Source organism: Ambystoma mexicanum, chromosome 14 (assembly GCF_040938575.1).
Source record: "Ambystoma mexicanum isolate Mex_15411 chromosome 14, UKY_AmexF1_1, whole genome shotgun sequence".
In the NCBI taxonomy this organism is placed as follows: Eukaryota; Metazoa; Chordata; class Amphibia; order Caudata; family Ambystomatidae; genus Ambystoma; species Ambystoma mexicanum.
In genome coordinates, this window is record NC_090940.1 from 221,477,490 (window position 1) to 221,491,057 (window position 13,568).

Genomic DNA, 13,568 nt, shown 5'->3' on the forward strand with positions numbered 1-13,568 from the left:
ACTGTATTAATGTATGCTGTATAAACATTGTAGAAAACGGACAAAGGCTTCACTAGAGCCAATTTCTTTATTGCACCATCATTGCAAGCCCTAACACTCTCTTTAGGTGGGACACACTATCCACTATGCTCCTCACCCTAGAGCGCGCTGTTGCACCGACTAAGGAGGGGAAAACATGCGGACAGGACTCACTCTATTTCCACATACAATGAGATAATTCACAAACAAAATTTATTTACAATGATTTTTGAACCCAATCTTAATTCTCACACAAAGCAATTCAAATTTGCAGTTCTGGGAAGCAGTGCCCCCTGGCTGCACACTTTAGTCAAAAAGGCAGGTCACGTGGGACTGAGCGTCTGGGTTTAGACAATTTATTTGCCCTCCGTGAGGTGTGCCTGGTTGGCCCAAATGCAATATCTAAAACATTTAAGAATATAAATATCACACTCTCAACGAGTTGTAATACTCCCGCTGTTTTTCACTTCACCTCTTTGTTTTTGCTTTGTCACCCCGAGTGGGACGGGTATGCCCAGACGTGGGTACCGTGCCTGCTGGGCCTAGAGACCTAAGCTACTCCTCACTGATGAGCCCCAACAAGGATGAAACATGTTTGTGGATGCTTGTGGTCTCGTGCAGAAGGGATGTGACCTAGCAGTTTGGGCTGGACTTCCCCTTTTGGGGTGGGGCCAAGCCTGATTTGCATATGGTCTTTCCCCTTCTGTAATGGCTTGGCAGGCGAAGAACGATGGTCTGGAGGGTTGCCCCGAGCAATGCCAGTGGTTAAAATTCAGTCTAAACCTTCCAGCCATCACCTCTTTCTTTTTGGTTTGTATTGTTGTTTGGTTTGAATAAAATCAATAAAAATGTTTTTTTAAAAAAAAGGATGTTTACAGAAATGCGGAATCTGATAATGGCTGTAGACAGAATGAGGAAATGCCCTATGTTCTGAGATAACTGACATGGATGGGTATTTCCTTAATTTATAGGATTATCCAAGAGGTATCAACACTAAGAACTGTTTCAGAAGACGGCAAGTTTTTGGAAAATGAGACGATTATACTAAAAGCCAGGTATTTGGAGGGTGTCCAGTAATATGGGGGTAGGCAGTTTCCACATGAAGGGTTCCAAATGGACTATAGTAATGGGAAATGAAATATATGATTATTCTATGTTGCAGATCAAGCATCAATATAGATGTCCTGGTCTGATCATCATAAACTGCCCCAATAACCTTTATGCTTAATGGGCCCGACTATTGCACATACAACAGACGAACAGGTACGACCACCAGTACCTGAAACTAAAATAATGTTGTGCACCAAATGGTGGTGGGTTGTGGTGAAATAGCCTTTTTTAATGTCACAAATAGACTTATAGATATGAATTATACTTGGTAAAAAATGAATCATTCTATACATGAAAAAATAGCAGAAGTGCCTTACACTCTAACCTACATATGAGAGAAGTCATCTTGACCTTCTCTTGTTTTACCCCACAGAACATGCCGAGTCTACGACTCTGAGGGGCGCACAGATTGGGTCTAAGAAAGAAGTAATGGTCCTGAGGAAGATGATACACGAAAGGAAATCATTGAAACCGGTCGACCAGAAATGTAGATGTCACCTGATCAAGAGTGACACATATCAGACTTGTGCAAATTGGATAACTGAACTAATGCTGTAGATATTGTATTTGGTTTTATGTGTGAATCATGCGCTCTCGCAAAAACTAATCGGGTGTGTACTCCAGAAAAAGTGAAAAACAGCGGGTGTATTACAACTCGTTGAGAGTGTGATATTTATATTCTTAAATGTTTTAGATATTGCACTTGGGCCAACCAGGCACACCTCACGGAGGGCAAATAAATTCTTTAAACCCAGACGCTCAGTCCCACGTGACCTGCCTGTTTGACTAAAGTGTGCAGCCGGGGGGCACTGCTTTCCGGAACTGCAAATTTTAATTGCTTTGTGTGAGAATTAAGATTGGGTTAAAAAATCATTGTAAATAAATTTTGTTTGGGAATTATCTCATTGTATGTGGAAATAGGGTGAGTCCTGTCTGCATGTTTTCCCCTCCTTAGTCGGTGCAACAGCGCGCTCTAGGGTGAGGAGCATCATGCAGGGTTAGAATAGTGTGTCCCACCTAGGGAGAGTGTTAGGGCTTGCATTGATGGTGCAATAAAGAAATTGGCTCTAGTGAAGCCTTTGTCCGTTTTCTGTTTTGTGTGTTACAGTTATATTAGATAACAGAAAGGACACAACACCCGTGTTTGGAGGTATTGTGTATTATAGAAATTCCCTGTGTATTTTATGTATAAACATTGTAAGCATGTTCTCAAGATATGTGCCCAGATACCCTTGGGTTCGGTGAGCTATACAAGCAAATAAAACAAACAAACAAAACAAACAATAGTTCTTTTGCAGTTCAAATAAGCCGTTTGCTACTTTTCATTCAACACAGTTCGGTTTCTTATCGACTCTCCCCTCGACTGGCTGTGATGAACAAGCTTCTCTTTCCTTCTTTTTGTAGTCAAGGTTGGTACCACAGAGACAAGCTTCTCTCCCCGGGTTGGTAATCATAAGAGGGGGGTCTCATGGGACGCCGACACCAGCTGCAACGCATGCTGGCTTTTGTCTGCAGTCTTATGTTTCCGTGTGCGTAGGTTTCACAGGCATTAATCGGAAACGGCAAGCTCGCTTATCTCCTTTTCACCCTCTTGGTATGTGCCGTCTTTTGTCTCCTCTTCAACTGTGTGCATGGTTGTTAATTGCCTGACTTTGCCTGACCCTTGTATTGGGACAGGTCAGGTAAACTGCTCTGGTGTTAGTCCGTTGTATTTCATGTTGTGCAAAAGTGTTTGTGTCGGAAACAGGGGGGATGGGAGGGGTGCAGCATTTTGGAACGTGATATGTGGTAGGATGGGGAAAAAGTCTTTAAAGAAGGGGGATACCATGTCTCACCAGTCAGTGTCCCACTCCCACTCGCTAAGGACCCCCCCATCCAGGTTATCCTCCCTCACTGGTCCACCCCCAGGAACTGGAACCAAAAGCGATGGCCGCGTCCTGACTAGCTAGGGAGATACCTTCAGGCTACTCACAGGGTCTATACAAACTTGGCAATCGAAAAGCTTTGCTGCTGTATATGTGGTCTACAAGATAAATTGGAGACGGCCCGGCACGTGTTTACAGAGTATCGGAAGCTGGGTACCACGTGTATGTGTGCGCTGGGTCACTTTGTCAGTCACAATGACTCCATTAAATTAACTGAGTTCTGGGACTACTTTTTTTTGTTTTGTTTTATTAATTTGTCTGAATTTTGTAAAAGTCCTTTAAACTAATACAAACAAATAAATAAATGTTAAAATAATTAAAGAAGCAGAGCAACCAGACAGTGCCTTCTTTGCAGAAAAAAAACTGTCTGCAGATAGTATGAAATAGAAGAACAACCTCACAATGAGCAATGATTTCACAGCAGATGTGTGCCCAAATTGGACAAAAACAGCATTTGCACAAGCAAAAAAGAAGAATGTCATATGTCTTAACAGGCATAGTCCATGTTCATATGCATTGCCTCTGTATGTCCTTCTCGCTTGCCTAAGCAGAGTTGAGGCCCTGTGCCAGGCTGTGAGGACACGTGAACTGCATTATAACACTTGCCAGCACTCTAGTCTGAAATATCCTGGAGCTATAAACCCACGACCAGTGCCATACAGCTCACTCCTGAGAGAGGTACTTTAAATGCGATGGGTCATCGTATCAGCACAGAAAGTTAATATAATTTGCATTGTGCCGGGGGGGGTTGGCAGGGAAGCACCTACCTTGTTTACCCAGCCAGCACCCCTGCTAAGTAGATTCAGGATAGAATTACTTTATTCTTTCTCGGACTCTGTAGCATTTGAAGCATGCACCCCCAAGCAAACGGCTCTCCAGAGAAGACACAGACCGAAACTGCATGCTGAAAACAGCTCTGCTCTCCAGCACCAATAAGCAAAAACTCCCAGGCTTTTGCTTGATTGTTGCTGTGAGAGCAGCACTTAACTGAAACACACAAAAGTGCTTCAGTTCAGAAACTGGATGGTCCCTAGTCCTCAATAATCAGGACATTGGGGCTCATTTCACAAATATTTTACATTTGAACTTTTTGTAAAAATGATCCTAATCTATATTTTTTTAACATGGGCATTGGTTTGAAAGCTTAACATTTCTGAGTGAATTTCCCCTTTACTTTTACCATTTAAAAAAAGCAAGAAAAATAAATCTAATCGTATTCACAAGTATAGGACTAGCATGAAATAAAGGTGGAAGTCATTTTTCCTTTAACGCATGCAAGGACTATGCATAGAGAAAGCAACATTTTGGCAATTCAATTTAGTTGCGTTGTCCACATTGTTAATTCAGGATGAAATTACACTAATTATTTAAAATTATTGAGTGACGTATTCAAGTATTTCAGTACCATGATAAATATCTTGAAGGGATCCACCGCCACAGAATTCCATACAGATCCACAGCTTTTCGCGGCTATTGAAAAAGAGAAATACAATTCATTAAAAAAGACATTTATATTAAAAAGAAATTAGCAGAATGCACATATATTACAACTGAAGTTCAGCAGATAGTCTCATTTTCTACAGGTTTCACAAGTGTGTTTAGTGATTTTTTTAAACCTCTACAGAAAAATGAAACTGGTAACATCAACAACAGGATCTCTATATGTAACTTTCTTGGTATATAGTGTGGCTTTTTGGGGGACACAGATCTGTGTCACTACAATACTGCAATATAACAGTTAAAAGTATTTGATGAATTGAAAGAGTAGGATTAGTGAGTACTTTGAAGACCATGGTAAGGATGGGAATAGTTTCTTACCTGTAACTCCATTTCTCCAGCATTGGTATCTTTCATGGATTCACATGCTTAGAATATTCCCCGTCGTCAGACTGGGACCCTCGGTACATATATGGAACAAGTTACTTACCTGTAACTGTTGTTCTCCAGCATGGGTCTGGCATGGATTCACATGCTCATGAATATGCCCCGTCGTCAGGCTGGGAATCCTCGGTAAAGAAAAAATCAGTATCAGTTTCGTTTATGATCTGTCTTTCGTAGTAGTAACCAATCACTGATCTCTGCGTCATACTGACCACAGCCAATGACTGCCCTCTCCCTAAGCCCCGCCTCTGGCAGCTATCTTCAGATTTGGTAGCATGTGAAGTGGCAGTATGACCAAGTGAAGAGCCGCAGAGGGGTAGGCGGTAGGGTTCGCATGTGAATCCATGCCAGACCCATGCTGGAGAACAACAGTTACAGGTAAGTAACTTGTTCCTTCTCCAGCATGGGGTCAGGCATGGATTCACATGCTCATGAATAAAGAATACATAGCAGTACACACATGCACAACCACGAGGTGGCAAAGGCTCAACATTAAGCATTACATCAAACTCAACATTAAGCAATTCTTACCTCCTCACCAGGCTCACCTTAGGCAAACAGATTGCGCAGCACTGCTTGGCCGACCCTGGACTCCTCCCTGGAATCCCGATCAACGTAGTAGAATTTCGTGAAGGTGTGCGTCGACCTCCACGTAGCAGCCCTGCAGATGTCCAGCAAGGGCACACCAGATAGGAACGCCGTGGTAGCTGCGATCGCTCTGGTGGAATGGGCTCTCGGACGGCCAGGCAGCGGTCAGTTTGCCAACCGATGACAGTACATGATACAGCCCGAGAGCCATCTGGAAATGGAGGCCTTTGAGAGAGCCTTCCCCTGATTGACAGGTCCAAAGTTCACAAAAAGTTGTGACGTCTTCCGAAAACACTTTGTGCGGTCCACGTAAAACTTCAGCGCTCTAGTCCCATCCAGCGAGTTCAAAGTCCTTTCGGCCGGCGACGAAGGCGACGGGAAGAAAACAGGCAACACCAAGGGTTCGTTGAGGTGGAAGTCCGACGGCACCTTGGGCATAAAGGAGGGGTGCGTCCTGAGCACTACCCTCGTGTCGTGAAAAGTCAAGTACGGGGGCTTGCAGGAAAGGGCCTGGATCTCTCCCACTCTTCGTGCGGAGGTGATGGCCACAAGAAACGCTGTTTTCCACGACAAGAACTTCAACGGAGCCGAGTGCAGAGGCTTGAACGGAGGTCCCATGAGCTTGGCAGCACCACGTTAAGCTCCCACGCCGGGGCCGGAGCCTTCACCGGCAGGAACGATCTGAACAGTCCCTTCATGAATTCTTTCACCAGACGATGAGACCACAAAGACGTCCGCCCCGTGGTTCTGGTGTATCGGGAGATCGCAGCAAGATGAATCTTGATGGACGCGTGCGCCAGTCCAGCCTTGGCCAGCGTCCGAAGGTACGGCAGTATCTGGGGAGCCGTAATCCGTAGAGGGTTAATCTTCTGTGCGTGGCACCAGACAGAGAACCTCTTCCATTTGTGTCCATAGCATTTAAGAGTTGAGGACGCCCTGGCCTTTGCAAGAACCTCTCTGCAGTCGGCCGGTATGTCGTATCCTCCAAACTCTAACGCTGCAGGAGCCAGGCCTGCAAGTTCAGCGACTTCGGGTCGTGATGGAGGATGGCGCCTCCTTCCCTGGAGAGAAGATCCGCGTCCACTGGCAGCTTGATTGACGGGGACGCAGACAAGTCCAGAAGGTCCGGGAACCATATCTGCCTCGGCCACGCAGGTGCGATGAGGATCATCCTGCACCGTGACCTCTTGAGCTGGTTGATGAGCCGGATCAGCAATGGCAATGGAGGGAACGTGTATAGAAACAGGCCCTCCCAGGGGAACGAGAAAGCATCGTCCATGCTCCTCGGCTGGGGAAACCTGCTGGCGAACCTCCGGCACTTGGAGTTCGTGCCGTCGCGAACAGATCGATCTGGGGTGTGCCCCACCGTCGGAAGAGGTGGTCCACTAGATCCTGTTGTAGTTCCCACTCGTGGCACGAGCGCAGCTCTCTGCTGAGCGAGTCGGCGATGGTGGTTTTTATCCCAGCCAGATGAAACGGCACCAGAAACATCCCTTGGGCGACGGCCCAATGCCACAGATCCTGCGCCTCCTTGGACAGGGCTGGGGATCTGGTACCGCCCTGCTTCCTGATGTAGAACATGGTGGTGGTGTTGTCAATGAAGATCCTCACCACCTTGCCTTTGAGGGATGGAAGAAAGGACCTGAGGGCCCAAAACACTGCACGGAGCTCCAGGACGTTGATATGGAGGGACTTCTCCGTCGGAAGCCAAAGGCCTCTCGTGTGCAGATTTTTGGTGTGCGCTCCCCACCCTTCCAGGGAGGCATCCGTGGTCACTGTCTCCTGGTGGCCGGGGGTCTGGAAGTCTATGCCCGCCGTCAGATGTGCGCGGGTGCCCCACCACCGGATCGCTCATCGGAAACTCTCGTCCAGTGTGATCCTCTCCTCGAAGCTGCCCGTCGTCTGGATCCAGCGCGCGTCAGGAACTCCTGCAACGGGCGCATCCGGAGCCTGCACAGGCGGATGAGATAAATGCAAGAAGACATCATTCCAAGGAGGGATTTGACGGACCTCACCCTGGCCGCGTCCGCGACCAGCATCCGCTGCACCTTGCCCAAGATGGCCCTCGTCCTTTCCCCCGACGGCGAGGCCAGAAGCGACACTGTGTCGAGCTTCTCTCCCAGAAACAGTGCGTCTTGCGCGGGCACCAGGTGGGACTTGGCGTAGTTTATGGAGAATCCCAGGTCCGTGAGTAGTTGGACGGTCCTTGCCGTGTGCTCCACGGCGAGCTCCTTCGTCTTTGCTCGGATGAGCCAGTCGTCCAGGTAGGGGTAGACGTGGATCCCCTCTCGGCGCAGCTGCGCCGCCACCGGTGCGAGGCACTTGGTGAACACCCTGGGTGCCGACCTCAATCCGAAGGGAAGGGCTCTGAACTGGTAGTGACGCCCTTGGACCACGAACCTGAGAAACTTTCGGTGTCCCTTTAGGATGGGAATATGGAAGTAGGCATCCTCCAAATCCAACGACGACAGGAAATCGCCCTCCTCCAGTTGACCCAGGACGTGTTGGAGGGTGACCATCCGGAACTTCTGTGCCTTGATGAATTTGTTCAGTCGTCATAGGTCCAGGATGGGACGCCATCCTCCCGTCTTCTTCTTCACGAGGAAGTATCTTGAGTAAACTCCGGAGCCCCGAAGCCTCTTTGGGACGAGTTCGATGGCGCCCTTCTTGAGCATCGCCTTTACCTCCAAGAGAAGTTGAGGGACGTGATGTTCTTTCCTGCCCACAGGGGGGACGCGCGGGCACCTCTTTAGAAACTCGAGCGCGTGACCCTGAGCTAGGGTGTCCAGCACCCAACGGTCGGTGGAGATGGACTCCCACACGCTGACGAAGCTCGCCAGCCGGCCTTCCACCGGGGTGCTTCGGTGGGGGCCCGACCCCACAGCCGGTTCAGTCCTGCTTCGACGAGGCTTTGCCGCCTTGTCCTCCTTGGTGACGACGGCGGGTTCCGCCTGACTTGCCTCGTCCCCTGTAAGCTTCCTGTGACGACGAACGGGCCGCTTGACGGTAGGTGGAAAATCCGCCGCTGGAACCTTTGGAGGCACCCTGTTTGCCTCCGCCACTCCGAAAGGGCGGCCGCCGTTGCTGGAGAACCCCAAGAGCCCGGGCCGTCTCCATGTCCGCCTTGATGGCTTGAAGGGAATCGTCCACTGTTTTCCCAAACAGGTTGTTTCCGTCGAACGGCATGTCCAAGACTCTGGTCTGCACGTCCTGACGGAAGTCAGTAGCCTTGAGCCATCTACGCCGCCTAAGGCACATCCCGTTGCCCAACTGGCGAAATCCAGTGTCAGCGATGTCCGTCGCAATCGTATTGGCGTGGTCCGACGCCACCTCTCCTTCCTGCAAGATCTCTAGGGCTTCCGCCCTCTTGTCGTCTGGTAGGAAGTCCAGCAGGGGGGCCAGTTTGTACCACAACTCCCTGTCGTAGCGGGCTACGATAGCCAAGGCGTTGGCCGCCTTAATCGTCGTCGCTGCCGACGAGATGACTCTGCGTCCCATCGTGTCTAATTTCTTTCCCTCGCCGTCCGGCGGGGAGGTTGACGTAGAGGCCGCGCACCCCCCGTTTTCTTCCTGGCCGCCGCAGAGACAACCGAGTCCGGGGTCGGCTGTGCCCGAAGGCACAAGGGGGCCGCGTCCGGGACCTGGTACTTCTTCTCGTACCGATCCCTTCTAGCCGGCGTCGTGGATGGGTTCTTGAGGAGGGCGAGGCCCTCATCCCAAATATCGTCTAGTAGAGGTACAGCAAGGACCGTCTTCCTCTTGGTCTCGCGCCGTTGATAAAGGAAAACTTCCTTCTTCTTTTCTTCCGGGCAGAGCGGAAAAGCTTGGATGCCCTGGCGATCATGGAGTGAAACGATCCAATCTCATCGGGCGGGGAAGCCCGGGTGGGAGGTGACGACGGGAGATCCTCGTCGTAAACCTCGTCGTCTGTACCAGTCGCGGCCGTGTCAGTCCCCGTATCATCCCCACGTGTCGTGGACGGGGAGGAGGGCTGAACAGGGCGCGATGGATGAAAAGGAGGTGGAGGATGAATCCTCCTTCTCTTAGGGGGAGGGCTCCCAGAAGGGCCTGGCTCCGGGTCCCCCGTCGGGAGCGGTTCCTCCGTTGGTGGTAACGGCAGTCTCGTCCTCATCTCCGAGCATAAGGACTGTATAGCCAACAAAATGGCCGCCAAGTTGTCTTGCGGCACTGGTTGAGGGAGATCCGACGGGCGATCAGGAGCCCCGTCAGTATCCTCGACGCCCTCGTCGTCTTCCACGTCGGGGTCCCTCCCGACAGGATGGCCTTCTTTCACGCCAGAGCCGTGGCCTAAAACTTCGATCAGCTCCTCCTCAGAGGTTGAGGCCGAGCCACGACGACCTCCTGCCCCCCCTTTTTCTTCTCCGTCGGAGGTTTCACGGGGGTCCAGTCGATGGGCATGAAAGAGGACTCCCTCCGCGGTGGCAGGGAGATTCTGAGCCCCGGGGTCGCCACCACTGGTGTAGCCTCCACAGGCTGAGCCAGGGCCGCCGCGACTGTCTCGATAGAGGCCTTGTACGGATGTATCAAGGCTTTCACCACCTTAGGTGCGCTCACCGCCTTCTTCTTGGGGGGAGGGTCACCACCTCGCTCCCCCTCCGATGGGGCCTTAGGGCACGACCGGGGTCTCTCCAGGAGTTTCGCCGGGTGCTCGGCCTTCCTCTTACCCGAGCCAGAGCGTTGGCTCGTGGTTGATGGCGCCGGGGAGGATGCGCCCTGCCTGGCGCCCGTAGAGCCCGACCGTTCGGCGCTCCCGGTGCCAGCGGACTCGGGGTGCTTGGCCTTCTGTTGGACCCCCGTCGCCGGGGCGCCCTCAAAAGTCTTAGAAGACCACTCGGACGACTTCTTCTTCTTCTCGCCTGACGGGCTCTTTCCTTCCAGCCAGTTGGCGAGACGTTGATGGCGGTCCTTCATGGTCCACTCCGACATATTGCCGCAAAACGCACAGTCCTTCTCCACGTGCGTCTTGTCCTCATGTAGGCAGTAAAGGCAAAGGGAGTGTTCGTCCTCCTTAAAGACATTCTGAAGCTGGCATCCAGGGCAGACCCTGAACAGCTTTCCGGGCGTCGAGCTTCCCTTCTCCTGGGCCATGTCCGAGATGGGCCTGAGAAACTTCTGGAGTCCTCCAAAAGCGTGGCTCGACGAAATCTTCACCCTTGAGGGGCGTAGACGAATCCGACACGGGTCCCCGTTGATCGGATGAAGAAACAGTGGAGCTTGAGGCTCTTTTGACTGAAAAAAGAGAAATTTTTCTGAGAAAAAACGTGAAAAAAAGCACTAACGCTCGAGAGCAATAGCACAAGGATCCCAACACTTGAACGTGCAGTAAAAATCTGAAGATGGCTGCCAGTGGCGGGGCTTAGGTAGAGGGCAGTCATTGGCTGTGGTCAGTATGACGCAGAGATCAGTGATTGGTTACTACTACGAAAGACCGATCAGAAACTAAACTGATACTGATTTTTTCTTTACCGAGGATTCCCAGCCTGACGACGGGGAATATTCATGAGCATGTGAATCCATGCCAGACCCCATGCTGGAGAAATAGCCTTTTCCTATAGGAAAAACTTCCGACACTTTTGTGTCTTATCTACGTCCTTTTAGGACCCGCCTACGCATGCTCCGTAGGCCGTCCCAGTATAAGAGGCCCGCCCCGCGGCTCCCCTTCAGATTTCGGCCCCTCCAAAGCAGGAAGGGTTAAACTTATCAAGCAAATACATTGCATTCCGGGGAGGCTGGCGGGCGCATGTGAATCCATGAAAGATACCAATGCTGGAGAAATGGAGTTACGGGTAAGAAACTATTCCCCTCTCCAGCATTGGATCTTTCATGGATTCACATGCTTAGAATAGATTCTATAGCAGTAACACCTGAAAACGGTGGTGAGAATGTAATGTAATATAATATACCCTCACCATAATACACAATGCAATGTACAGCAGGAATAAGTTTACTCATATAACCTTACCCACATAAAGTATACTGTATCAAAAGGTAGAAAACAGAGTCTCCACAGCGTGGAGCTTACCTTACTGAAACAGATGGCGCAGGACAGTTCTTCCCATCTGCACCTCGTCCGCATGCTGCCTGGCAAGGCAGTAGTGGCGGGTAAACGTGTGGGGCACTGACCATGCCGCAGCCTGGCATATGTCTGTTATCGGAATTCCTGCCCATAATGCTACTGAGGAGGACGTTGATCTTGTAGAATGGGCTCTAGGATGCCCTTGCAGCGGCCTTCCGGCCTTGGAGTGGCAAAACGCAATCGTCGATGAGACCCATCGAGCCAATCCTTGTTTAGAGATTGCTTTTCCCCTCGTCGACGGACCATATGCGATGAACAGTTGTCTAGTAGACCTGAGTTCCTGTGTACGATGTAGGTAAAATTTCAGAGCCCTCTTAACGTCCAAGGTATAAGAGCTTTTTCTGCTGCCGATGATGGGGTCGCGAAGAAAGTAGGGAGAACAATGGACAAGTGTTTGTGATATACTGTCGGAACTTTTGGGACGAACATAAGATTAGTTGCCAGGACCACCTTGTCCTTAAAGAATCTTAAGTATGGCGGGTCTACGACCAGCGCTTGCAGTTCCGAGATTCTCCTAGCTGATGTGATAGCAATTAAGAATGCCAACTTCCACGATATGAATTTCATGTCCGACGTGGCCATAGGATCAAAGGGCGGTTTCATTAAGCCTGCCAACACTGTGTTGAGACTCCAAGTTGGAGGGAAACATTTTACCGGGGGAAAAGTTTGAAATAAACCCCTCATGAAGTGTTTCACAAGTCTGTCGCTGAATAGAGGAGACGACTGTCTCTTCCTTGTGAACCTCGAGATGGCCGCCAGGTGCACCTTTATCGATGTGAAGGATAAACCCCTCTCCGCCAAGAGAAGCAGGTAAGGTAGAATTTGTTCCAGCGTCACCGTCAACGGTTGTAGGCCTTGCTGTCCTGGACACCATTCACAGAACCTCCGCCACTTATAGGTGTTAAGATTTGTTGGTAGAAGGGGCTCGAGCCGCCTGCAGAATTCTTTGACAATCCTCCAAAACGTCTAAAGCACCGAACTCCGAAAAGTCAGGAGCCAGGCTGCAAGGTTGAGACTGTCCGGGTCGTGATGCCACACCGTGCCTTTGTCCTGGGATAGTAGGTTTGGGACTCTCGGAAACACTATTGGATGTTCCAGCGACAGGTGAAGCAGGTCGGAGAACCACGGTTGCCGCGGCCAGTACGGTGCCACTAGAATTACCCGGCAACTGTATCTGCGTATCCACTGTACTGTCCTCCGTATGAGGGGGAACGGAGGAAAAGCATAAAGGAGCATGTCCGTCCATGGGAAGGAGAATGCCTCCCCCATGTAACCCTCCTGAGGCCATCTGCTTGCGAATTGCTCGCATTTCTTGTTGTCCTTGGTTGCGAAAGCGTCCAGAGGGGGGTGATCCCATTTCTCGAACACTTTCATAAGGTGAACTGTGTCCATTTCCCATTCGTGTATCTGGGCCATGCTTCTGCTGAGGGAATCTGCTTGCGAATTCCTCACTCCCGGGAGATGGTGAGCCACGATGGAAATCTCGTGCTTTAATGCCCAATGCAATGTTTTCTGGGCCTCTATGGAAAGAGTTCTTGATCGCGTCCCTCCTTGTTTTCTCAAATAAAACATGGCCGTCGTATTGTCGGTCAGTACTCGTACTTGCGATCCCTTGATGTGTGGGAGGAATGCCTTCAAGGCCCATCGTACTGCTCTGAGCTCTAACACGTTTATGTGTAGGAGTGACTCTGTTGGAGACCAGCGACCTTGCGGTTGAAGAGTACCCATGTGAGCTCCCCATCCGGTTAGGGACGCATCCGTGACTATGGTTCGCTGAAACTCCGGTTCCTGTAGGGGTACACCGTTGTTCAGATTGTGGAAACTCTGCCACCACTGAAGGGTCCGAAGCAGCTTGTCGTCGTCGATGGTTATCTTGTCTGACCACGATCCTTGGGCCTGTGTCCATCGATCCGCGAAGAATTCCTGGACTGGCCTCATGAAAAGGCGAC

At 50.4% G+C, this 13,568-nt stretch overlaps 1 protein-coding gene across 1 annotated transcript in view; it reads right to left on the reverse strand.

Annotated features, from left to right (window-relative positions):
* Positions 1 to 13,568, reverse strand: part of MAP4K5 (mitogen-activated protein kinase kinase kinase kinase 5) — a 1,870,683-nt gene that overhangs the window by 1,492,377 nt on the left and 364,738 nt on the right. Inside the window, exon 4 of the mRNA XM_069638985.1 lies at positions 4,459 to 4,523. Within this exon, the coding sequence (XP_069495086.1) occupies positions 4,459 to 4,523 (65 nt within the window). The remainder of the gene's footprint in view (positions 1 to 4,458; positions 4,524 to 13,568) is intronic.